The sequence below is a fragment of the Panthera onca genome, chromosome B1 (assembly GCF_046562875.1).
Source record: "Panthera onca isolate mPanOnc1 chromosome B1, mPanOnc1 haplotype 2, whole genome shotgun sequence".
NCBI classification, from domain to species: domain Eukaryota; kingdom Metazoa; phylum Chordata; class Mammalia; order Carnivora; family Felidae; genus Panthera; species Panthera onca.
The window spans coordinates 69,519,857-69,547,420 of record NC_138342.1 but is presented as its reverse complement, the minus strand read 5'-3'; the positions used below and the strand labels follow the sequence as shown (position 1 = coordinate 69,547,420).

Sequence of the window (27,564 nt, the reverse complement as noted above, 5' to 3'; positions counted from 1 at the left end):
AAGTAATAAAATTGAATTTAAACAAACCATAAAGAACGAAGTTGTCTTCTAATAAACCTTCTTGTTTTAAAATAAACAGATAAGGAATTTAGAGAAAAATTTCTCCCTCTGTGGCCTATTTTAAATCACTTTAACTTACCTTTGGCTTGAGCTGCCTCCAGTTCATTCAACTTGTAAACTTTCATTGATCACTTTTTACTAGTTATCAGTCATTTGTCGCCTGTCTCTTATTTGCCAGGTGTTAAATGTTGGGGGAGAAAGTTTTACTAGTTATCAATCATTTGTTACCTGTCTCTTATTTGCCAAGGGTTAAATGTTGGGGGAAGAAAGTTTCTTTTTTTTTTTTAATGGTTATTTATTTATTTTGAGAGAGAGAACACAGGCATGTGGGGAGGAGGGGAGGGACAGAGAGAGAGAGAGAGAGAGAGAGAGAGAGAGAGAGAGAATCTCAAGCAGGTTCCATACTGTTAATTGCACAGTCAAACACAGGGCTCGATCTCATGAAACATGAGATCATGACCTGGACCGAAATCAAGAGTCAGATGCTTAACTGACTGAGCCACCAAGCGCCCGTGTGGGAGAAAGTTGAATAGGACATGGTCTTTGCCTTCCATAATCTTGTATTTGTCCAGTGTTGGAAAAAAACCAAATTAACAGTTACGTAACAGTGTGAAAAATGCTGTGATGAAGATATACGCAGGATTGTATGGTGACAAAGAAGAGAGCATCTCTATCAAATTGGGAGATTGGGTAATGCTTTCTAGAAGAGGGACAGTTGAACTGGGATCTAAAGTGTGATTAATAGGTAAATTAGAGCCCTGGAGTGCGCCCCCCCCTCCCCCCCCACGGTTCAGAGTGTGGGCAGGCATAGAAGTGTGAAGGCATAGCAGGGAGACCTGCTTAAGGTAAGGTATAGGAGCAGTAAAGTGGAAGGGTAGGAGGTGAATAGCGTTATTAGATCTAGGCGGGGGCCACATAATGAAAACATAATGAAAAGCCTTGAAATTCATACTTTCCTAAAAGCTGTGGGAATCGTTTGTTCATTGATTCATTTCTACTGTGTATTAAATCCTTGGCTAGGTGTTAAGGATTTGAGAAGCGCAGATGGCTTTGAGGGAATTTGTAGGTTAGTGAAAGAAATTGATAAGTAAGGAGAAATGATCTTTGAGGAAGTTGGTAACTTGAAAGGTAAGTGGTTGTTGATGTGATCCCCCCCCTCCCCCCTCCCCGGAGATGTTTAAGAACGGTGAAGATTTTCTATAGGAAGAGAACTAGGATACATACACTATAAGTTCTTAAGAATTTTATGTGTAATATGTTTTCGTCTGTGTGAGGAATAGTAAAACTAGCACATTCAGAATATCTGGACATAAAATCTGATATTCTCACATACCAGGTGTATGACCATATGTAAGTTAATCTTAATATTCAATCGCCCATTATCTACTGTGAACTCAATACAAAGTTAACTGAAATTTGGTTCCCACCATGAGGAAATTACAGACTAATGGGAGTAACTAGTAATATTGGTATATGTATATTGCAGTAGAATGAGTCTTGATGGCTGTCACTGAGCTCTTGCGCTAGGTATTAATTTTAGTGCTTTTCTTGTGGTAACTCATTTGGTAAAGTACATTACAAAAACACTGCGAGGTGGGTTCTGATAGTTACTGTCTTTTTACACGTGAGGAATCTGATGCACAAAGATAGCAACCAACCTAGTCAAGTTACACAGCTCCTGCAGCTAGGATTTGAACCCAGGCAATTAACTGCAAAATTTGTGTAACCACTATGCTATACTTTTTAATGATGAATATTCTACAATAGACTATCATTAAAGTACCATGGTAGGATAAAATGTAGCATAACACACTCTGGCTAGAGATTTGAGAAAGAACTTCTCTGAAAAGTGACCTCAGAGCTGTTTTAAGCCTGCTAGGAAAAGTGGAGGAGGGACATCCTTGGCAGGTAACACACAAACACCCAGAGGACTAAAAACCCGACCAGGCTGGGAGATACTTTCAGTGTGGCAGAATTAACAGCAAGAGAATTAGCTTAGTGAGAGGAGGCTGGAAGTATTCATGAGACCAGAGTGTCTAAGGACTTAGATTAAGGTATTTCAATTTATTCTTAGGCAATAAGGAAATCAACAGAGGTTTTAAATCAGAATTGATGTGATATCTCCTTTGTTTTTCAGGAGATAATTTAGGAGCTTTAGGAAGGTATGCTCTAGGCAAGAATACCAGTCACATGTTAATGAGATTTAGACTAATTTTATAGATTATTTCAAAGAAACAGCTTTTTTATCCTTATATTGTTTTTCTGTTTTTAGTTTCATTGATTTTTGCCCTAATTTGTTATTTCCTTCCATTTCTTGAAGTTTAAGTTGTTCTTCTTTTTCTCCTTTCCTAAGGTAGAATTTTAGCTCTTTTTTCTTTTGTAATCTATGTATTGAGTGCTACAAATGTCCCTCGAAAAACATCTTTCACTGTATTTTATACATTTTGACAAGTTGTATTTTCATTTTGTTCAAAATGTTTGTAAATTTTTCTTGATACTTCTTCCATGTGTTATTTAAAGGTGTGTTATTTGGGGCGCCTGGGTGGCTCAGTTGGCTGAGCGTCCAACTCTTGATTTCAGCTCAGGTCATGATCCCAGTGTCCTAGGATCAAGCCCTGTGTTTGGCTCCGTGCCGAGCTTCAAGCCTGCTTGAGATTCTCTTTCTTCCTTTGCTCTCACCACCTTGCATTTGCTCTCTCTCTCTCTAAAATAAAATAAGGGGGTATTATTTAATTTTAAATATTTGGCCTTTCTAGCTGTCTTATGTTACTGATTTTCTGTTTAATTCCATTGTAATTTTAGAACATACTTTGTTCTAAAATTTTTAAAGGGTATTTATGGCACAATGTGTGATTTATCTTGAAGTATGTCCCATGTGAGTTTGAGAAGAATGTGTATTCTCTTGTTGGATAGAGTGTTCTATAAATATCAACTGTGGATCCAATTGATTGATAGTACTGTTCAGTAAACTGTCTCTATTGATTTCCTGCACACCTGATCCCTGATCTGTCAATTATTGTAGGAGAGCTGTTGAAGACTCTTTCTCCCTTTGATTCTATCAGTTTTAAATGTTTGCTTATTTATTTTTGAGATAGAGAGCCAGAGTGCATGAGCAGGGGAGGGGCAGAGAGAGAGGGAGACAGAGAATTCAAAGCAGGCTCCATGCTGTCAGTGCAGAGCCCAATGTAGGGCTCAAACCCACGAACCATGAGATCATGACCTGAGCTGAAACCAAGAGTCGGACACTCAACCGACTGAGCCACCCAGGCACCCCTGATTCTATCAGTTTTTTGCCTTACGTTGGTTGATACTCTTGGTTAGGCTCATACATGTTAAGGATTGTTACCTTCTTGGAGAATTGACCCTTTTGTCAGTATTGTCATGACCCTCTTTATCTCTGATATTTTTCCTTGTTCTAAAGACTGTTGTCTAAAATTAATATAGCTACTTCAGCTTTCTTCTGAAGTTAGCATTGTGTATCTTTCTCCATCTCTTTACTTTTAACTTGTCTGATTACAGTAAAACCTTGGTTTGCGAGCACAATTCATTCCAGAAATATGCTTGTAATCCAAAGCACTTGTATATCAAAGTGAATTTCCCCTTACAAAGTAATGGAGACTCAGATGATTCATTCCACAACTCTGTAATATTCATATAAAAATGATTACAATACTGTAATATAATACAAAATATAAGGAAAAATAAACAAATCAACCCACACTTACCTTTGAAAAATCTTTGTGGCTGGTGTGAGGGAGACAACAGAAAGGAGGGTTATTGTGTAAGATGACTTTCACTATCACTAGCAGATGTTGACTACAGTACAGTATTAAACTCTTGTCATATATTGTATTTAGTGTAACTGGCAATAAGGCAGCAGAGGAAAGGGTCTGTGTCCTGCAGGTAGCCTGACCTAGAATGAAGCAAAGCATTCCTAAGCTTATTCTTGTATGGAAAAGCAAAAGAGTGTCCATAGGTGCTTTGAAGTGACAAAAAATACACCAGTGTCAGTTGTGGGCACCTTCCAGTGTTCTGAAAAATCACTGATTTCTGCCAGACACCACGGCCTGATACCAAGCATCTGAGCATGGGAGAATATCACCCACAATCCCACAGTGAAAGAGAGAAGAACCATTGGCTCAGTTGTGATCATGTGACATTTGGCATCTTGTACTACTTGTATTGCAAGACATCGCTCATTTGTCAAGTTAAAATTTATTAGAAATGTTGGCTCATCTTGTGGGATGCTCACAGAACAACTTACTTGCAATCGAAGGCTTTACTGTTATTTACATTTAAAGTGACTTTCTTGGGGCGCCTGGGTGGCTCGGTCGGTTAGGCGTCCAACTTCGGCTCAGGTCACGATCTCGCGGTCCCTGAGTTCAAGCCCCGCGTCGGGGTCTGTGCTGACTGCTCAGAGCCTGGAGCCTGTTTCAGATTCTGTGTCTCCCTCTCTCTCTCTGACCCTCCCCCGTTCATGCTCTGTCTCTCTCTGTCTCAAAAATAAATAAACGTTAAAAAAATTTTTTTCAAAAAAGTGACTTTCTTGTAGACACCATGTAGTTGGGATGTATTTTTTAATCCCCTGTGATAGCCTTGTATCTTTTAATTGGTGCATTTAGACTATTCAGATCTAAAGTGATTATTGATCTAGTTGGATTAATATCTGTCATATTTTTAATTTTCCTCTTTGCTGCATTTGTTCTTTGTTTCCCCCATTCTTTTCTGCCTTTTCTAGTTTTAACTGGTTTTAACATAATTTCCTTTTATCTTCTCTCAGCATATCAATTACTTTTATTTTTAACAAGTTAGTGGTTGCCTTAGAGTATGAATTTTTTACTAATCTTTATCTGCCTACAAGTAACACTATTATTAAGGTATAATACAGGTATCTTACTACATTATTCCTAATTCCTCCCTCCTGTCCCTTTATGAGATTGCTGTCATTCATCTCATTAATTCACAATACAGTATTACTATTATTATTTTAAAAACAATTCTTAGATCAATTAGGAATAATCAAAGATTACACCAAAATTAAAAGTTTTTGTACAGCAAAAGAAACAATCAACTTAATAAAAAGACAACCAACTGAATGGGAGAAGATATTTGCAAATTCTGTATCTGGTAAGGGGTTAATAATATACAAAATATATAGGGGCGCCTGGGTGGCTCAGTCAGTTAAGCGTCCAACTCTTGGTTTCCACTCAGGTCATGATGTCATGCTTCGTGAGTTTGAGCCCCACAGCAGACACCGCACTGACAGTATGGAGCCTGTGTGGGACTCTCTCTCCCTACCTCTCTCTGTCCCTCCCCCACTTGCACTCTCTGTCAAAATAAATAAGCTTAAAAAAACAAACAAACCCAAAACATAATAACTAACACAACTCAACACCAAAAAAACAAATAATACAATTAAAAATGGTCAGGACACATGAGTAGACATGTTTGCACAAAGACATACATATGGCCAGCAGACAAATGAAAAGATGCTCAACATCACTAATCATCAGAGAAATGCAATCAAAACCACAATGAGATATCACCTCATACCTGTCAGAATGGCTAAAATCAAAAACACAAGAAATAACAAGTGCTGGCAAGGATGTGGAGAAAAGGGAATCCCTGCACACTGTATGCAAGCTGGTGCAGCCCCTAGGGAAAACAGTATGAAGGGTCCTCAAACAACTTAAAACTGGAAATGCCATATGATCCAGTAATTTCACTAGTAGGTATTTACCCAAAGAAAATGAAAACACTAATTTGAAAAGATATATGCACCCCTTTGTTTATTGCAGCATTATTTACAATGGCCAGGATATGGAAGCAACCCAGGTGTCTGTCCATAAGTGAATGGATAAAGGAGGTGTGGTGTATATATACAATGGAATATTACTCCACCATTAAAAAAGAGTGAAATGTTGCCATTTGCAACAACATGGTTGAAGCTAGAGGATATAATGCTAAATGAAATAAGTCAGAGAAAGATAAATACCATATGATTTCACTCATAATGTGGAATTTAAGAAGCAAAACAAAGAAAAAAGGAAAAAAAAAACCCAACTGATAACTATAGAGAACAAACTGATGGTTACTGGAGGTGAGGTAGGGGTGATGGGTTAAATAAGTGAGGGGGATTGGGGTTCCTGGGTGGCTCAGTTGGTTGAGCATCTGACTTTGGCTCAGGTAGTGATCTCACGGTTCGTGAGTTCCAGCCCCACATTGGGGTCTGTGCTGACAGCTTAGAGCCTTGAGCCTGCTTCGGATTGTTACCCTCTCTCTGCCCCTCCCCCGTTTGCTGTCTGTCTCTCTCTCCCTCACAAAAAATAAACATTAAAAAAGACTTTAAATAGGTGATGGGGATCAAGAGTACAACTAATCTTTTTTTTTTAAATGTGTGTTTTAAGTTTATTCATTTTGTGAGAAAGAGAGAGTACATGTGCGAACAAGCAGGGGAGGGGCGGGGAGAGAGAATCCTCAGCAGGCTCCACACTGTCAATGCAGAGCCCAATATGGGGCTCAAGCTCACAAACCATGAGATCATGATCTGAGCCAAAATCAAGAGTTGGATGCTTAACTGACTGAGCCATGTAGGTACCCCAACAGTACACTAATCTTGGTGAGCAATGTATGGAATTGTTGAATCACTATATTGTATACTTGAAACCAATGTAACACTGTATATTAATTATACTTGAATTAAGAAAAAGAATAATAAAATTTTATTTTACCTTTATTTATTCCTTCTCAGACATTCCTCTTCCTTTTGTTATGTAAATGACTTTCTGACGTGTGTCATTTTCAGTAGAGACCACAGGTTTAGGGGGTGAGAAAGGCAGAGGTTTTGAAAATTAGGATCTTAGAGTGAGATTTCACAATTTGAAATTTGAGAAGTAGAGAAATTCCTAGTGGTGGTAGGTTTAGGGTTATGGCCCTGAAGGTTTGGGACCTGCTAATATGCATCTCGCTGCTGAGGTCAGTGCACTGTGCCATCCACTGAGGATATTGGTAAATGATGACAGAGCTGTTGGCTTGTACTAGAATTAAGTGGAGGTATGTAGAATGCAAAAATGTGTTGGTATTAGGCAACCTTCAACTACAGAAGCATCGTGCTATATACTTTTGTGGGTGTTTTACAAAATTCAGAATGCAATTTGCATGAAAATACACTTTCAGAGAGTGCTGGGGATTTCAGGTCAGCCTATAAAATTTATTTTATTTATTTATTCCATAATATAATTTAATTACACTGGATTCATCATATCAAATACTCCAACTGCCATTTAACTATTAGAGTAAATTTGCCTTTGGAGCTCTCAAAACAGCAGTGCAGCCTGTGAGAAGTAGGGGTTCAAGAATGGTGTCAGGGAGATGTCAAAAATGGCTGCTTGTACTTGGAAATCATATGTGAAATGTTCTTAAATGGATGGGAGTTGCTTTTGACTTTGGAATATGCTTTTGCCTATGAAGAGAGAAAATTAAGCACAGCAAAAAGATGCTTTGAGAAGTTGTCCAGTATGTGTATGGATGATGAGTATACAGATGGGCTGGGAAGGATGAAGGGATATTGGGAATAGGTCTTAAGTAATTATATTTTGCCATATAAGTGAGGTCGCTGACCTTATAATATCTTACAGATGAGGCTATAATCTGATAACAAGTGTCCTTGTAAGGCAAAAAATGCTCCAACAGGCAGAAAAGTTAAATTCTAATTTAGGACTGTATCTGTAGGTCTTTTTCTCTTTTTTTTTTTTTTTTAATAGATCTTTTTCGGTGTACATATATGTTAGATTGTTGGGTTATAGACCCAGTTCATGGGGAACCTCTCCAAGTTTTGTCCTTTACTCTTCGAAAGTGTAAGAAGTTTTGCTTGTACTCTTTACAGTGAAGAAAAAAAAAATAGTTTTTTTTCCCACAGAAAGTTTAAGAACAAAATAAAAAGCTGAGAAATTGCTAGTAATTCTTTGATTTCTCTTAGCAATGTGAGATATTTGTTTTTTCTCTTGTGGAATTAAGGGGCTATTTAGAAAAGCTATTTTAAGCTTTTAGCTGAGCTGCTCAGAGGCAGCTAGTTACTTGACAAATATATATTTTTTTTAATGTAGGCTATTTCTTTGTTTTATACCCTTCTATAATTTAAATAATGGCAGACTTCTTAAAGACTTTTGGTGGGGGGTGGGGAGAAGGTTAAAGTATCTGGGATTTTCAAGCATTAACATGGGAGATTAGAATAAGAAATACTGTCTGGGCTCATTGCAGTAATTATCTCATTGCTATTTAAATAACCCCCTGTTGGCAGGATGGCAGTACAAACACTTTTCCCTTGTGAAACAAAATAGGGTTTGTATTAGAAAACCAGTTCTTATAAAGAATAATCTTTATAAATATTTTGAAAACCTCTAATAACATTACCTCCAGAATAATCATTCTGTGGTGTATTATTATTATTATTATTATTATTATTACTATTATTATATTTTGCATCTCTTCTATATTACTTTATAAGCCTCTTATTGAGCATCTAACAAAGGAATAAATATTTTGTTAATGTTTTATCATTGTGTAAATCTCTAAAACCTAGTACTGTAAAGGCTTAAACTGTTTTCCTTCCTTGCTGAAGTAACTAAAAATGTAAATGAAAAGGATTAAATGTTTCGTGATTAAGCTATAAAGAAAGAAAAAAGAATTGTTGAGTGTAACTAATGTGCTTGGCACGTAATAGAAATGAAGTTCTTTTAGTATGCATAACCAAAAGGCTGTGAGGAAAGATTTTACAAATGAGAGAAACCCAGGATTCAAGGGGGTTCACCTGAAGTTACCTATTTCATACGGGTATGTTTGTACAGGTTTGACTGAAAAATGCTTATTCTTTTTAGTCTTTCACTGCTGAGGAGTATTGTAAACATGATAGTTCTTGGTCTGAATGCTACTTTAAATATGAATATTGGAGTGGAAATAAAGCAATGAACCAGCAATCTAATATGCTTAAGTGTTTCTTGGTAAGTTTGGAGAAAAAAGAGGAATCTGAATGTTTTCCATTACTGCAATTATCTCAGTGAGAAATACCAGTAAACCTACTTAGCTGATTGATATATATCCTTTTGTATCAGATAAATCTTAAATAGAGACAGTACAATAGCATTATTGCATCTAGTTAATGTTGGTCGTTATGTGATAGTGTGGGTTTTTTTTTTTTTAATGAAAGTTTGTTAGTTTAGACTTTTAAGAAAAATCAAAGATTTCTTTCCCATTGTAACCACTGCTTGGTGATAAACAAACATGCTAGAGTGTCAGTTTCCAAGAATTGAATAATTTAAAATAGGCACGTGAATATGAGTAAGCCGGAAGGGTACTTGAACGGGAGGTGGGAGGCATGGATTCTCATCCAGTTCCTTATTACTGTGAGATTTTGAGCAAGTTGCTCTTGTCTCAGGGCCTTGCTTAAAGGTGGAGTTAATCCTCTCTTCCATCCACTTGCTTAAGTTAGAATGAAGAGCAAAGGAGAAGGTCTGAAAGTGCTTGGAGGCTCTAATTTAGAGTACTATGTGACTTTTTAAAAAATGACATGGATCCCTTGGAAAGCTGGGATCTTTTGCTTAAAGAAACTTTTTGAAGTGTTAGGGGAATGTGAATCTCCTAAATCCTCGCCAGGACTGTCCAGATTATTGAACTCTAGATATGGGCTAAGGAAAAAGAACAGAGATAAGCATAATCTAAAATGTTAGCTAATTACCGTAAGTTTTATAATTTACTTCAAATTTTATTTTTGTTCTGGGACTCTCCAGGACTGTAAATACCACATAGGCTATTTGAATATATTTGTTGAAATCTTTATAACTGGAGGACTTACGTATTTTCCAAGAATGAAATATGTTAAACAGCTTTGAACTAAACTACCTTTTGTTTTTCATTTTGTGGTTTAGAGGTTCTCTTGGCCGTTTGCCTGTGTGTCTTAGCACCCTGCCCCACGATTGGACCCCTCAGAATATACTGAGTGCTCTCTGCACAGCAGCCCCTCAACACAGATGAGCCCTCGGCAGAGCTCTCTAGGCAGTGTCTGTCTACTCCTCACCTAATATGAGTCACCCCATGCCTCCTGTTGCAGTCGGCTAGAGTGCATAACCAGGTACCCGTGGCCAATATGGAATTCACTCAAAATTCTCAGGGGCAAGCATGTTTAAGATGCCAGTTCTTAGAGTTTTAAAAATCAGTGGACAGAAGTTTAGTAAGTAAAGCTCTAGCCTTGCAGTAATCTTTCATTCCTTAAGAAATGGTCTACTGGCTTATGTGGTTATGAAGCAAAATTAAAAATTAATCTTCAGGCTATTCCTGCTTTTCTACAGATTAGAAAGCAAATTGCTTTTTATCTAAGTTCTGTATATTCATAGTGTCCTCCCAACTTTCCTGGTTTCTTTTGTAAGATGCCCTGTTTTTGTGTCTGAAATTGGCTAATTGCTGGCGCAGTTCATGGTAGTTGAAAAGGGCTGATAGTTCTTCCTGAATGCTTAGTGTTATTGATTCTATTACATATTCTAACCCAGCGGTTGTTTTATTTATTTTTTAACTGCAGCTCTAGCCAGGGATACATTTTATGTTGTGATTTGGTATGCATGAATTACCTAAAATAAGTTTCATGGAATAATAATCAACCATACTATATGTGTTCTTCTGTTTCATTTTTTTAATGCTTATTACGATCCACTAAATGAATTAACATGACCTGCCAAAGGGTTTCAAAGTACGGTTTGAAAAAGTGGTCTTCAGTTATATGAAAAAATTTACTGTTGTCTTATGATTTGTAAAATATATTGGGATATCATTTGTTTTAATCTGCATGTTTTCAAACTGTAACAAAGTAGACTCTTCAAACAGGTACCCAAACTGTAATCCTTCATATAGAAAAAAAAATTAAATAATTAAAAGTAGATTCAGTTGACTGACCTAGATTCAGTAGATTCAATTGACTGGGTGATTCAGTCAATTAAGCATCTGACTCTTGGTTTCAGCTCAGGTCATAATCTCACGATTGGTTGGTTTGAGCCCCGCGTCAGGCTCTGCGCTGACAGTGCAGAGCTTACTTGGGCTGTTGCCTCTCTCTCTCTCTCTCTCTCTCTCTCTCTCTCTCTCTCTCAAAAATAAATAAATAAACTTAAAAATAAATAAAAAGCTTCATGTTTTGAGGGGTGGGTTTCATTGTTGTTTTGATGTTTGAGGTGAGGGTGAACTTTCTAGTCTTCATTCTTTTATATATACTCAGCTATTAAACAGCATATTAGTAGTAAGATATGTGATCCCTTTATTTTTTGTGCTTCATAATGACTGTTTAATTGGAAACATTTGATACTTGTTCAATTAATATTTTACATTTTGTATAAATTGTGTCAAAGCCAGTAGGAATATTGGGTGCCATGATTCCTAATTTGTCAGGGAGACTTATCAAAATTACCTTTGCCTCTCTACCTTTTCTATTTAAAGAAGTAGAAGAGAACTTTCAAATAGAATTTTGTGTTTTTTCTGGCCTTTTCTAAGCTCTTGACCTGGTCAAGATGATGACACTTTGTGTATGAACTTCTTCCCACAGAATTAGAAGAGTTTATCACCCACCAGCCAAGATGAACATGGTGAAGAGGATCATGGGGCGACCGAGGCAGGAGGAGTGCAGCCCCCAAGACAATGCCTTAGGACTGATGCACCTCCGCCGACTCTTCACTGAGCTGTGCCACCCTCCCCGGCACATGACTCAGAAGGAACAAGAGGAGAAGCTGTACATGATGCTGCCAGTGTTTAACAGGGTAGGTCCAGGTTGCCAAGCCCAGGCCTTCCAGGATTGGGTGGCACTCCAGAAATTTCAAGTTTCTAATAAATTACAGGTAGGAAGAAAATAATAGAATGAGTTTTTAAGAAGCTTGATGTTTTCATACCTTCCTTTCAATTTGCTTTCAAGCCATGCGACTTGATCTGAGGCCTGGTCAGAGTGAACTCCATTTAGTTCTAATAGATAAAAGGAAGACAGAGCATTCTGTAAAATGTTCTTATAATGGTTGGGTTGAGTGTTGGAAGAGGGATAGGTTGTAAATTACTACTTGTTATTTCCATTGTTTTTTGAATTGATGGTTTATTGCACCAAATGGTGTAATTAATTGCCCAAGTGTTTTGTATACTTTACACAATCATCTCAGTTTGCTTTGTTGTTTGGCAGGTTTTCTGTAAGAGATTTTGAAAGAGGATAGATGTAGGCTCTGGGACTCTAAATAGAGTTAATTTTTAAATGTATTTTGTCAAGTTGATTATATGGAGCAATCTTGGTGGGGTTATTTAAAATAATTTTTAAACTTTTATCGAAGGTACACAGGTATGTGGTTGAAAAGGTCAGGTGGTTCCATAGGGCTTCTAGATGCCCCACCACTCTGCGCTGCCAAATGCTGCTGTGACCTTTAGCTGTTTTAGCACTGAAGGGCACCCCTGAAAAGAAAGTTGTCTTTAAGTATGTGGGGATCTGGGGAAGGAAGTCTCCTTCAAGAATGTGATGTGATTCATGAGGCATTAAAAGATAAGCATTAGCGCAATTGGAATTAACTGGGCTAAATTAACAAAGAAAGTAATTAGTGTAAGAGGCTAACGTATGAGTTAAGATGAAAGGCAACAAACATTCTAATATGTGCCAGCATCTATAACGAGTTGAAGAAACTGATTTTATGTGAGGAAGAGCCAAAATAAGACTGTCAAGATTGATAGGAGGCTTGTCATGATGGGTTTATATGTTGTATTAGGAGCTAATACTTTTTCCTGGAGGCATGGAGAGCCAATGAAGTATTTTAAGCAATAGAATCAGAGTAGAAGGAACCAAGGCAAGCTCTCTCCTAGCTTTCTAATTTGGGAAACTGGGTGAATGTTTTTCCCAGTAGTTGAGAAAGAAAGATTAAAAAGATAGATTCAGTTTGGATCATTGAGTCTGAACTATTTGCAAGCTTCCCACGTGGATGTATTCAGTAGGCAATTGGAAGCTCAGGTAGGGGATTTGGCTGGATATGTGCTTTTTGGACTCTGGCACAGATGGGGTAGTTGAAACGCTGGAAGGGGATAGAGATTGCTCATGGCTTATAATGCCAAGTGAGAAGAGCAATAGGCTAAGGATGAATCATGGAGAGTACGAATGTCTAATGAAAGGAGGGGAACCCATAAAGAATACAGAATAGGAGCTGGTCAGCACAAAAGGGATCAGGAGGGGGTGATTATGGAGTTCAAAAGGTAAATATAGGAAAAGAGAGAGTAGTAAGTTACTAGAATGGTGGAGCCAGAAAACAGCGAGTTGAGGAGTGAATGGAAGATGAAAAGAGACAGTAAATAATATACCGGGCTTATAGAAATTTGAAAAAAGAGAGAACAAAAGAGATAGATGGACGTCAACTTGGCTACAAAAGGGTGGGTTTTTTCTGGATGTTTTCAGTGTTTTGCTTTGTTTGTAAAGATGGAGGAAATCCAGGTTCGTAAAGAGAAGGGGAGAAACCAGCAGAGGAGGAAATTTGGAAAATTCCAAGAATGAAATTGATTGAGGGAGGAGAGCATGGAGTCAAATTATGGGGGGGGGGGGGACAGGTGAGTCTTCAGCAAGAGAAAAATACTTATTTCATCCTAGAGGAGAGCACATCTTGTTAGGTGTGAATATGATTGTAGTTAAGGAGGTGGGAAGTTGAATAAGATCTTGCTTGATGACCTTGATTTCTTGTAGTCATCAACAGAAGATGTGGTCGGTTAAGAGCCTTGGAGTAAGTTGAGTTGGGCTTAAGGAAAGTGTGATGGTTTGGAATAATAATGAAGGAAAATGAGAGAGATAGTTGAAAGGGATAGTAAAAGAATTGAAGGATATTGAGGGTCCAGTAACAGTTGGAGATGATAAATTTGTACTGGATCTTATCCTTGTGGGTGTGTGATTTTTCTCTTGCAGGTACTCAGTAGCAGGTGTGTAAGTAAAAGTAGAGGAGGCAGACAGGTACGTTGTTTATTGGGATTAAGGTTTTGCTGGGCTGGTAAGGCAGAAGGGCAGGAGTACAAGGAGGAACATAGTGAGATCAGTTCACATGTCACCCATCAGGTTGGGTAGAATAGAAGAGAGGGTGCAAACATTAATACATCTAGAGGATGTTCATTTTTTTAATCTATGAAATAAGAGGCTGAGAATGATGCAGGGAGGAGATGGTAGAATAGGAACACGAGGAGAAGTGGGGAAAGGTTTAAAATAGCTGTTTTGAAAACGAGGGAAAGAACTGATTATGGACAAGCCATTTTTTCAAGCCCTGGTGAGGTAACAGTCATTAATTTTTATTGGAATCAGTTCTGGGAAGTTGTTTGTTTCTTTTTTTCTAATCTTTTTATTTTTGTTTTACCTCAGTGCCCTGTACTATTGCCCACTGAATAGTTTGAGGTTATTTCCTTCTCTCAGACTTACACACATTTACAAAGTGATGATAATGTGGAGGATAGTTAGGACAGTTGTTATTCTCGGATATTAACATAAATTAATAAGTAATATTCTACATATGTATCGATGTATTTCATCAGTTAGGCTTCTACAGCCAGCCCACATGACGCTTAGACTGGAAGAATCATATAAATATTTGTGTTTTGTCTTTTTTTTAAAGTAGACTTGAGATGCTGTATTGCTTAGACTGTTCTCTTGTATCCTATGTTTGTCATTTCTTTCAAGTTAAATTTTTATTTTTAATTTAAAATTTCTTCAAATTTTTATTTAAATTTTAGTTAACATATAGTGCAATATTGGTTTCAGGAGTAGAATTCAGTGGTTCATCACTTACATACAACAAACACCCAGTGCTCATTCCAACAAGTGCCCTACTTAATGCCCATCCCGCATCTAGCCCATCCCTCACCTACTTCCCTTCATCAGCCCTCAGTTCTTTATAGTTAATAGTCTCTTATGGTTTGTTTCCTGCTCTCTCACTCTCAATCTTTTTTTTTTTTTTTTACCCCTTCCCATATGTTCATCTGTTTTGTGTCTTAAATTTCACATATGAGTGAAATCATGATATTTGTCTTTCTCTGACTTATTTTGCTTAGTATAATACATTCTGCATCTATCCACATCATTGCAAATGGCAACATTTCATTTGTTTTGATGGCTGAGTAATATTCCATTATACATACCACATCTTTATCCATTCATCAGTCGATGGACATTTGGGCTCTTTCCATAGTTTGGCTATTATTGATAGTGCTGCTGTAAACACCGGGGTACATGTACCCCTTTGATTCTGTATTTTTGTGTCCTTTGGGTAAATACCTAGTAGTGCAATTGCTGGATCATAGAGTAGTTCTATTTTTAACATTTTTGATGAATCTCCATACCGTTTTCCGGAGTGGCTCTACCAGTTTGCAGTCCCACCAGCAGTGCAAGAGGTTTTCCCTTTCTCCACATCCTCGCCAACATCTGTTATTTTGTGTGTTGTTAATTTGAGCCATTCTGATAGGTGTGAGGTGGTATCTCATCATAGTGTTGATTTGTATTTCCCTGATGATGAGTGATGTTGAGCATCTTTTCATGTCTGTTAGCCAACTGGATGTCTTCTTTGGAAAAGTGTCTATTCGTGTCTTCTGCCCATTTCTTCACAGATTTTTTTTTTTTTTTTTTTTTTTTTTTTGGTGTTGAGTTTACTAAGTTCCTTTGTATTTTGGATAGTAACCCTTTACCAGATATTCCATTTACTGATAACTTCTCCCATTCCACAGCTGTTTTTTATAGTTGTTGATTATTTCCTTTACTGTCCAGAAGCTTTTTATCTTGATGAGGTCCCAATAGTTCATGTTTGCTTTTGTTTCCCTTGCCTCTGGCAATGTGTCTAGTAAAGTTGCTAAGGCTGAGGTCAGTGAGGTTGTTGCCTGTGTTCTCTAGGATTTTTATGGTTTCTTGTCTCACATTTAGGTCTTTCATCCATTTTGTATTTATTTTTGTGTATTGTGTAAGAAAGTGGTCCAGTTTCATTCTTCTGCACGTTGCTATCCAGTTTTCCCAGATTTGTTGAAGAGCCTCTTTTTTTCCATTGGATATTCTTTCCTGCTTTGTCAAAGATTAGTTGGCCATATAGTTGTGGGTCCATTTCTGAGTGTTCTATTCTGTTCCATTGACCTATGTCAAGTCAAAAATTTTTAATTGCCTGAGTAAAAGCACATAGATATGCATTGCCTTATGTCTCTAAAACAGTGAGTGATTTAAATATCATAAAGGTCAGTCAGCTTTTAACTAATGAAAAGATTGGAAGTTATTTCTGGAACATTGTGACCAATTTAAAAAATATATAAACAGTGTTTGTTGGATTATTATTAACAAACTACAATTGTCTTTAGATAAGACATCCCATCCATTAAGTTTTGAAATATATAGCCATATTTATTTCACGTTCAACCATTTATACACGAACATTCTCTATTGCTAAGAAGTAGGTTTGATAAAAGAGGTCAGTAGGGCTCTAGAATTCCTACCATGATTGCTAAAAATGAATCATACTGGGGCGCCTGGGTGGCTTAGTTGGTTGGGCATCCGACTTCGGCTCAGGTCATGATCTCACGGTCTGTGGGTTCAAGCCCTGCATCAGGCTCTGGGCTGACAGCTCAGAGCCTGGAGCCTGTTTCCAATCGTGTGTCTCCCTCTCTCTCTCTGCCCCTCCCCTACTCTCACTTTGTCTCACTCTGTCTCTCAAAAATAAATAAATATATATATATATATAATTAAAAAAATAAATAAAAATGAATCATACTATCAATTTTTGAGACTTTGCTTGATTCGTGCTAAATTGTAAATAAACCATGTTGTTACACATGGGCATTCATCTATCTACAGAATCATTTTTTTTAAAACGTGGTCAGTAGTGTTATTTCAGTATGTGATTTTTGACTTTAAGAGACACACGTTGAGAAATGACATGTGGTGAGTCCTTTTTCTGGGCCAGGGCTCACGCTGAGGTCGTCAGCTGCCTCCTGTGGTCTTTATCACAGTCCTGCAAGGAGGCTGCTGCTGTCCTCCCTCTCACGGATTCTCTCCATCTGAAAGATTCTGGCGGAGTCTGAGAATAACTGAATAACGTTTATCCAGCATTCTTAAAAATAATTAACTGTTTTAGTCGTAAGAACAAAAGCTTATTGAGAAAATACTTGGTTTAAACTATTCAAAAATGAATGACATTTTAGTCCTCTAAAAATTAACTGCCATTGTTAATTACCATGGCATATGTTATCAGACGTCATTGTGGGTTTTATTTTATTATTTTTTTTAATGTTTGTTTATTTTTGAGAGAGTGAGCAAGGGAGGGCCAGAGAGAGAAGGAGACAGAGGATCCGAAGTGGGCTCCGCGCTGACAGCAGAGAAAGCCTGATGTGCGGCTTGAGCTCTTGAACTGCATGATCATGACCTGAGATGAAGTTGGATGCTCAACCACCTGAGCCACCCCAGGGGCCCACTTCATTTTGTCTTTTAAAATATAATTTTATTAACTAGGTCTTCTTTTAGAAACTTCCCTTGTTTTTGAATTATTTATATTTGAAAAGCACCTAAATTGAATGTTGTTTTTCTTTTTTTATCCCTTACAACTGACCTTTACTTTTTATTTTATCTTGCTTTACTTTTATTTTTTTTATTTTTGAGAGTGTGAATGTGAGTGGGGAGGGGCAGAGAGAGGGATACCGAGAATCCCAAGCAGGCTCCACGCTATCAGCGCAGAGCACAACGTGTGGCTCTGTCCCACGAACAGCAAGGTCATGACCAGAACTGAAATCAAAAGTCGGACGCTTAATCAGCTGAGCCACCCAGCTGCCCTGACCTTTACTTTTTGAATTATTGGCTTTAAAGGAAGAATACTCAAGTTTAGAACCAAATGAGAGATCTGGAGTCAGACAGATGAACTATTTACATTTTTACATCTTTGTGTTTACAAATATACAGCTTAGTACTTATACCGTAATACCAATACAGTTGATATTGGAGAATGTAGCTTAGGTCTGTGCCACGAAGGATTTACTAAATTCATATCTGAAATAGCTATATTTTCTTACCCATTCGTTGGCAAAACTTGGCAGTTACAAGCCCCATGCAGAACAGATAAGAGTGCATGTTCTCATGAGGCAGGCATATCCCAAAGGAGACAAAGGGACTGAGCCATCTCAGTTTCTTTTCTCCTGACTTTTGGTCCTTCTTAGAAATAAGGAGCATATACGTGTTTTCCTATTTATTTATATTAATGAGAGGAGTCATTAACAATTTGAAATAATACAATTTTATCTTCAGTATTAATTTTTAAAATCCGGAAATTATTCCAAGACTACTGATGGTCATTACTCTGTAACTTAATTTTAGATATTACATATGTTTAGGAAAGAAAACACCATTTTAGAAAACATTATAAAAGTTCCAACCTCTCTTTTATTAATCGTATTTAATACATTTTTGAGTAACTTCACTCAGCAACAAATATATATTGTGTTCCTGTTTTGTGCATGCCATTAAATAACACTATTAATTTGTTCTCCCTGAGTATGTCAGAAATATTTAGGTGAGGAAATGCCAGGAAACTTTCTGTAATCAAGGTGGATATTCAAAATGACTCTTCTGAAAAGGAGTCTATGCATGCTGTTCCTCTCCTAAGATGAAACTGTATAAAGTGACAGTGATAGGGTTCATGGGGAGTTTAATTGAGACAACATAGTACTGAGCGATTAAGAACATGGCTTGGAATCAGACCTAATTTTAAATTCTGTCTCCACTACCTCCTGGGTTAGGTTGTTTAACTTCTCTAAGCTTTAGTAGTTTCCTTATCCATACAACGAGGACACTGTATAGGATTTTATGAGATTAAATGGCATTACATGTCAAGTATTTGACTAGTGCTAGGCACATTATAAATGCTCATTTCATGGTAACTATTATTTTTTATCGAATTTACTAGATGGCATGTTTATTCCTCGCTGCTGTTTGTTTCTTTTATTCTGAGTTATGAATCTCACGTGTATGTTGTAGAATTCATTTCTTCTGAGTTGAATGTATTACTTGTCAGTCTCTTGCTTAGTTCTCTTCCTTGGCTGATGGGGAAATGGAGAACCAGAAGAATTGGACCTGTAGTTTCTGTGGGTGAGAAGACCCCAGGCCTCCTCTGGCTCCCAGCTCCATATTCTATCCTCTGTAGTACGCATTTTAGTGCACATTTTCCATCTTATAAAAAACATTCCAGCCTCATCAGCCTCTCAATTCCTCACCTACCCAAGTCTGCATCCACTTGGAGGTCTTACCACAGCTCTTCTCGCTGCCTGAACCCTCTCTCTCAGGCAGTCTGAATTGTGACTTTGTCTCATCATTCAGTGTCACCCTACCATGTCAGCCTCTTCTGAGAGAGACCTTCTCTGACAGCCTTTCCCCACAACAGGCAGTCATTCCCCTCCCATTACCCTGTTTACTTCTTTTATAACATATCACCAGTGTAATTTTCATTCCTAATGTTTGTGTCCTGTACTAAAAAGTGAACTCCATGGGCACAGGAATCCTCTTTGCTTTATTTACCTTTGTATTCACAACTCTCTATTTACCTTTGTACTCATGACTCCAAACATATGTAGGAGAGTAATAAATATTTATGAGTGAATAAATGAAAGAATCAGTAGACTAAAAATTGCTTATGTCAAAGAAGCAATAGTTGTTCACTTCAGATTAGCAGATAAGACTTAACTCTTTTTCCATAATAGTGATTTTGGAGTGGTCAGTTCAAGCAAGACCTATCTTTTGAAAAAGATTCTTAGGGAAATAAAGCGGCAAATAATCAGGATTCGTGTGAAAAGTAAGTTGCATTTTTAACAATGTATTATTCACCTAGCATGAAGACTGCTTGAATAACCATATCCTTATACTAAGCAATGATCTATTTTATGAAGTTGTCTTAATAACTCTTCAGAATAAAATAGCTCTTAATTCTTAGGAACAAAATATATATTTCTATATTCTGAGTCTTAGAAATATTTGCCTAATTTAGGTCAATTTGACAAAAGGCCTAATTGCCTGAGAAACATAATTTTTATAGACAGCAGTTACATACATCTCTGTAGAATGGCTATTCTGCATTATTTAAATTTAAATTTAAAGCATGTGTCATTAGGCTTTTCAATTTCTTTTTTTTTTTTTTTTAAGTTTATTTGAGAGAGAGAAAGGGGGGAAAGATGGAGAAAAAGAGAGAGTGGAGAAGAGACAGAGAGTAGGAAAGGGCAGGGTGAGAGGGAAAGAGAAAATTCCCAGAGAACCCCAGGCTGGGGGCTGACAGCACAGGGCCAGGTTTGGGGCTTGATCCCACAAACCGTGAGATTATGACCTGAGCCAAAATCGAGAGTCGGATGCTCAACCGACTGAGCCGCCCAGGTGCCCCTTGGCTTCTCAATTTCTAATCTGGCTCCAGTTTGTGAAAGAATATGGGTCTTACAGGTGACACAGTTTAGCTGTAAACACACTACGTTTATCAATATCTCGGCAGAAAAAACAATGTATTGAGGTCTTGAAAAGTATAGTTTATTTGTTCTTTGAGATAATGTAAAATTACTCTGGTGTCAAGTTAATGAACAGCCTTTAGATATCCGAACAAAAGTATGTCTTGTAAAATTGATTTGTTCAGCTCAGTTTGAGAGAGGTTATAAGGATAGTGTCTGTTGTAAGAATGTAGAAAACATATTTCTGTTATAAGAATATTACATTATGAATTATATCTTTTTTTTAAGGATCCTTTGAAGGAAATTTTTACACTGGAGTATGAAAATAGAGATACTTTGTTAAATATACGTTTTTCTTACCTAAGAGCATTGTGAACTATGTTATTGAGTAGATTTTCTTTTTTGTATATTTGAACCAAAATTTATGACCAAAACATGGCAAGCATAGAGGTCTTTTGGTCCTAGATTTTTAGTCTCTCTTTTCTCATCCATTTCCTAGGCTTGGCTTTATTTTCTTGTTTTCTTTCTTTCATTTTTTAATTTTTTAAGTGTTTTATTTATTTTTGAGATAGAGGAGGGGGAGAGGGAGAGACTGAGAGGGAGACACAGAATCTGAAGCAGACTCCAGGCTCTGAGCTGTCCACACAGAGCCCAGTGTAGGGCTTGAACTCCTGAACCATGAGATCGTGACCTGGCCGAAGTCAGATGCTTAACCGACTGGGCCACCCAGGCGCCCCTCTTTCTTACTTTTAGTTTATGTTCTTATGTTATAGTTTGTGTGTCCTTCAATGCTACTTAAATGTTCTCTGGAATTTGTTGTGTGTGGAGGTGGGGGACAGCATAATGAACATACATATTTAGGGAACATCCCTGTAAATTAAGGCAAGGTAAAATACAAAGATGAATAAGATATGTTCCCTCCCTTTGTAGTGACATTTGACCAGCTAAGAATAAAAAATACTGTGATTAGTATTATAATGAAGAGCTATTATAATAGTTTTAGAAGACAGGATTTTCTTTTAGCTATAAAGAACATTTTTTTTAACGTTTATTTATTTTTGAGACAGAGAGAGACAGAGCATGAACAGGGGAGGGGCAGAGAGAGAGGGAGACACAGAATCTGAAACAGGCTCCAGGCTCTGAGCGGTCAGCACAGAGCCCGATGCGGGGCTCGAACTCATGGACCGTGAGATCATGACCTGAGCCGAAGTCGGACGCTTAACCGACCAAGCCACCCAGGCGCCCCAAAGAACATTTTTTAAAACAATATTTCAGGATACATCCAGTTATATCGCCATTATAATACCATTTCTTTTCCTATTATCATCAATCCAGGTCTCATTTTCTTGTTCTCTTTGCTGAACCCACACTGGTTTATCTTTAAGAATTATTTATTCCAAAGTTCATGTATTTCATTAAGTGTATATCATGACCTTATTATTCATTTTCTTTATTCTAGTCTTTTTCCTAACCATCTTCTTTTGGGAATTGTTGTGGTTAGAATTTAGAAATTCTGAGCTATATATAACATGAATTTAGTGAATTCTGTATTCAGCTTAGGACTTAGCCGTAGATAAATCCCTGCTTTTCACCATCTGATATGTGCTAGGTACCCCATCAAAGAACCTTGCCATTTTTCTCTAAATTTTTAATTTAGATCTCCCCAGAGAAACATTATGCTTTCTAAAGTTTATCAGTAAGATTGATTCACATTTTATAGATAACTACTTTTGGCTTTTTAAGATTTCATGTATTTAATTATTCAGTAGATTACATAATATATACTAAGAAATGTGGCTAGGTGTAATTTATTGAAAGAGCTGTATTTTAAACATATTATTCAAAGTAGCTGTGTAAGAATACTTTTTTGACTTGATTTTTCAAGTCATTCCCACTTAGAAATGCACAGAATGAAAGACAAAAGTTTACAATGCTTCAGTAAAATTGTTATTTTTTTCATCCCAGGTTTTTGGAAATGCTCCGCCAAATACGATGACAGAAAAATTTTCTGACCTTCTGCAGTTCACAACCCAAGTCTCACGACTGATGGTGACAGAAATTCGAAGGAGAGCATCAAACAAATCCACAGGTATTTTTACTGAAACCAGCAAAAGCTATTTGAATGGGCAGTTTGGTAAAAAAGTGCTATTAAAATTAAACAGAAAATTGACCCAGTTTTATCCACGTGAGTTTCCTTCCCCACCCCATGTGGAATTTAATCCCCTGTCCCTGTTCCCATTCTCATAGTCACTCTCTGCTTTGATTGGTTCAACATATCCCAAGTGGAGCATTTGTACTCAAGGCCATTGTCCTTGGACCTACCACCCCCGTTCCCCCAACAATACTGTTTCCTTCTGACCAAAATCCAAATTCCTACGGTGACATTCAAGGCAAACCCAGGATCTGGCCATATGTATTTTTTTTTTTTTTTTTTTTTTTTTTTAGTCTGCCTTTTTTATTTCTTGTTTTCTTTTCTATATATCAGCCAAACCGAGCTGCTTATAGTCCCAAACATATCTGTGTTCTTACTTTTATCCTTTTCTTATGATGCTTCACCCAGAAGTGAGAATCATCCCCCATCCCAGTATGTCTACATCCTTGAAGTTTGGATTAAATCATACTTCTCTGATGGAATGTCTTTGACTCCCTTAATCAAAGAAAAAACTTTCTGTTTGGAGCTACTCTTGGTTTCTCAACACCACGAGTGTTTGTGTGTGTGTCTTTATCTTCCTAGTAGACCATAAACTGTTTTGGGCCTTTATAACCTGTGATCTACACATACAGTAAACTTTTTTATGAATGCTGCCTGAATAAGTATTCTTATTCATGATTAGGTAATTTCAAACTTCAGAGAGTAACATCCCTTTATTCATGATTAAAATACACTTTCTTGATGTTATTTACCATTAGTCATTTTTTAAATTAGCAATATGTGCGACCGATTTTTATCTTGATTTTGTTTGTCAAGAATATTTTATTTTGTTATTTTGGTTTTGTAATGGTTGAGTGATAGCTTTCTTATTAAAGCATTATATTAGACTGATAAATTAATTTAAATTCTGTTTATAATGTCCCCTTGAACAATCATTTATCTTTTCAGCCCATCAAATTACTATTTTTCCAACAGTAACAGTAATGTTTCTGTTATATAATCTTTTTTTTTTTAAGTTTATTTATTTTGAGAGAGACTGAGAGTGTGCGAGCAGGGGAGGGACAGACAGAAAGAGAATCCCAAGCAGGTTCTGCGTGGTCAGTGCAGAGCCCGACATGAGGCTCTAACCCATGAAACTATGAGATCATGACCTAGAAATTGAGAGTCAAATGCTCAACCAACTGAGCCACCCAGGCACCCCTTTAATCTTATTTTTAAATTTATTTTTATTAAAATAATAATAATATGTATAATAAATATAATTATATTTATTATATATATATTATATATATTATAATATATATATAAATATAATAAAATAAATATTATTATAGTAATAAAAATAATGTGCCTATTATATAGGCACATAGTTTTTGGTTTTTTTAAAGTTTATTTATTTTTGGGAGAGAGAGGGAGAGAGAGCACGAGTGGGGGAGGAGCAGAGAGAGAGGGAAAGAGAATCCTAAGTGGGCTCCTTGTGGATAGTGAGGAGCCTAATACAGGCCTCGATCTCATGAACTGTGAGATCGTGGCCTATCCGAAATGAAGTCGGAGGGTTAACTCACTGAGCCACGCAGGCCCCCCCAGACACATAATTTTAAGGGTCAGATAGTTAAAAGGTTTACTGAAAACAGGATCTCCCTTCCACTGTCCTTGTTCAACTCCATTTCTCAGTCACTTTTCAGCTATTTTAATTTTTTTTTGACATTTACCTGTTGTGTCTCTAAATAATGTACATTTACAGTATGAGCCCTTGTTTTTTCACATTTAGATACCATCTTGATTTCCCACAAAAGAAAATAAGGCTTTCACTCTCTTAAGCTCCCTACCACTACCTGTACCTACCTGCTTCCTAAACCCACCCCTCCAATATTGTTCTGTCATAATTTGATTACATCAATATTATCTTGTATAGACTGAAAACACTATTTTAAGATGAGCCGTATGGTACGCTGTGGTTTCTTTTCTTAAAAACTTCCCTCCCATCTCCATCTAAGTTAATAATTGCCTTTCTTTTTTTTTTTTTTTTTTTTTTTTTTTTTTTTTGCTAGTTTTCTGAATTTTCATCACACATGTATCCCCTATTTCTAAATGTTTTTCTATATCTCCCCTCAATATGATTGAAAGCATCAGGTAATCTGTCAGTTTCGTCTTTTTTTGCAAATAGCTCTTCCAGAACTTTCTGGCTTGCTTTAACCCATGGTAGTTTCTCTCTAGGCCAGCCTCATAGCTGCCCTTCATACGTTTCCACTCACGTCATCTGGGATGCCTTTCTACTTCTTTGGGATGGAGCCTCTGTTTCCTGAATCTCCTGGCATCTTTTTTTTCTCAAACTAACTTTCTCATTTTTAACAAAAAATTGTGTTAACAAAAATTTGCCTTAATAAAGGCATCTTTCCCAGCAGCTCCCTAAGAAAAGTGCAGGGGAGTTATCTTTGGTTTGGGGTTTTATGTGTGTATATGTGTTTGTTTTTGTTTTGTTTTTTAAAGTTCCCGTGAGTGAAAAAAATTTTTGACTATTCCTATGTAAGATGCTTTCCTTTGTGTTTACCAAGAAAGGTGATGTCTTTAGACTGACAACCTTTCAGGTTACTGGGGCTTAGAACAACACATCACATAGCTTTATTGCTGAAAGGGGAAATTTATAAAATCAGGGGTCAGCAAGAGAAAAGAAGGAGCAAGTCTGCCACCTGCATTATGTCACAGAATAGTGCTTGGGAGGGGCGCCTGGGTGGCTTAGTTGGTTGAGCATCCAACTTCGGTTCAGGTCATGATGTCACACCCCGCGTCGGGCTCTGTGCTGACAGCTCAGAGCCTGGAGCCTGCTTCGGATTCTGTGTCTCCCTCTCTCTCTGTCCCTCCCCTGCTCATGCTCTGTCTCTCTCTCTCAAAATAAACAAACATTAAAAAAAAAAAAAAAGTGCTTGGAAGATCCCTGATGGCCCTGGATTTCTAAAGTACAAGCACAAATGCAATCTTATGAGTGAAGAAATACACAAACTGCTTATGATTTAGGCTGTTTGAGTACTGGATTTGAATATCTGTTAGATTGTATAGCAGTTGTTTGCAGATGCTAGCTGATTAGCCCCAGGAGACTTTGGGGCCCAGGGGAAGTTATAGGCCCTCCTCCAAGAGAGCGGAAGCTACCAGTGTCATGGGAAGTTGAGTTAGGTCTAGCAACTCCCTTGGGGACATAGGAGGGGATGTCTTAGCTGGATCCTTCTCCAGGCAGCCCGAGGTGAACTCTCAGGGTCATTTTGCAAAATCTTGCAGCTTGCATTACATTTATCGTGTCCCCCTTTCAGTGGGTATCAGATTCTAGGTTGGAAATCATTTTATGTTCAGAATTTAAAAATAATTTCTCCTTCATATTCTAGACTCCTACGCTGCTATTGAGAAATCTGAAGCTAACTGGATTCTTGATTCTTTCTGTGACCTGCTTTTATATATATACATATATACATATATATATATATGTGTGTGTGTGTGTGTGTGTGTGTATATATATATATATATATATATATATATATATATATATATAAAAGCTCATTTAGGATCCTTTCTTTGGCCCTCCTATTCCAAAATGTCATGATAACATGCCTTGGAGCAGATACTCTTATACATTATGCTGAGTACTCATTGGACTTTGCAGTCTGGGAATTCATATCCTTTAATTTTGGGAAAGTTTCATGAATTGTTTGTGTAATAATATCCTCCACTCAGCTTTCTTTTTTAGTCAGATGTACCCCTAGGACTGTCCTTCTCATTTTATTTTCTTTTATTCATATTTTTGGTTTTTGACTCTACTTGCTAAGAAAGTTCCATCCATCCCTTCTATGGAGGTTTTTGGGGTGTGTGTGTGTGTGTGTGTGTGACATTATAATTTTAATTCCTAAGAGTTTCTTTTTATATTGATGGCTATTCTTTCATATATTCTCTTTTTAGTTCTGTTTCTTTCAGGTTGCCTTTTTTGTTAATTTGCTTTTGTCTGTCTTTTAGGTTAGAGAACTTCCTGGGCCATCTGCTCCTGTGTAAGAATGGAGCCATAGAAAGCTGCTGGGTAGCTCTGCAGTTATGGGTGGGGCTTGAAACTGTGGGCCAGTGTGATCTTGCTAGGTTGTTCTCTTGTCTTTCTCCCCCGAGCTAGGCAGAGTCCCCAGTGAGGAATGTCCAGTTTGTACTTGGAAGATACATGTCTGCCTCTCGGCATTCTAGAAGCCAAGTAGGGGAAAGGTCTGAGGACCCTTAGCATTCAGTGTGTAAGCTTCTATTTGATCTCTCTGAGCCTGCAGCTGTGCCTGGTGTGGTGGCCTCACCCCTGCCCCAGCCCTCAACATGCTCCCTCACTCTTTCTAGTGAACAAACCTCCAGTCTGGTGCCCACATAGTAGGATCTGGAGGTCTCACTGGTCTTTAACAAACTTTCACAAGCCTTCTATGTACACTCCCCCATGTTTACCTCTGCTTCCAAAGCTACCTGGTGTCACCAGTTCCTGAGTCTCTTGGGGCTCTGTTGTAGTTTAGTTGCTTTTCCATTTTCCCTGCACTTGCTTTAAGATTCTAGAGTTTGCTAAGTCAGTTACCACTAACCCCTCTGCTATTTTAGTATCCAAAATGTTGCTTTCATCTTTCCTATTCTCTTTGTCCTTATGGGTTTAGGCTTTTTGAAAAATCCTTTTATAACCATTTTAGTGGGTGTATTAATCTGCTCAAGCTGCCATAACAAAGCACCATAGACCAGTGACTTAAATAACAGAAATATTCCTTCACAGTTCTGGGGACTGAAAGTCTAAGATCAGAGTGCCAGCATGATTGGTTTCTGGTGAGATCTCTCTTCCTGACTGCAAATGGCACCTTCTCAATGTGGCCTCATCTGGAGAAAGA

General features: G+C 37.4%; 1 protein-coding gene across 10 annotated transcripts in view; it reads left to right on the top strand.

The window, feature by feature from the left end:
* Positions 1-27,564, top strand: part of WDFY3 (WD repeat and FYVE domain containing 3) — a 278,494-nt gene that overhangs the window by 80,926 nt on the left and 170,004 nt on the right. For 8 of the 10 annotated variants that reach the window (XM_078445957.2, XM_078445959.2, XM_078445953.2 and 5 more), the window contains exons 3-4: positions 11,642-11,852; positions 22,495-22,618. In XM_078445957.2, coding sequence (XP_078302083.1) covers positions 11,673-11,852; positions 22,495-22,618 — 304 coding nt within the window. In that variant the 5' untranslated portion in view covers positions 11,642-11,672. Of the gene's footprint in view, positions 1-9,983; positions 10,187-11,641; positions 11,853-22,494; positions 22,619-27,564 lie in introns of all 10 variants that reach the window. The other 2 variants (XM_078445955.2, XM_078445956.2) reach the window with 1 other exon arrangement.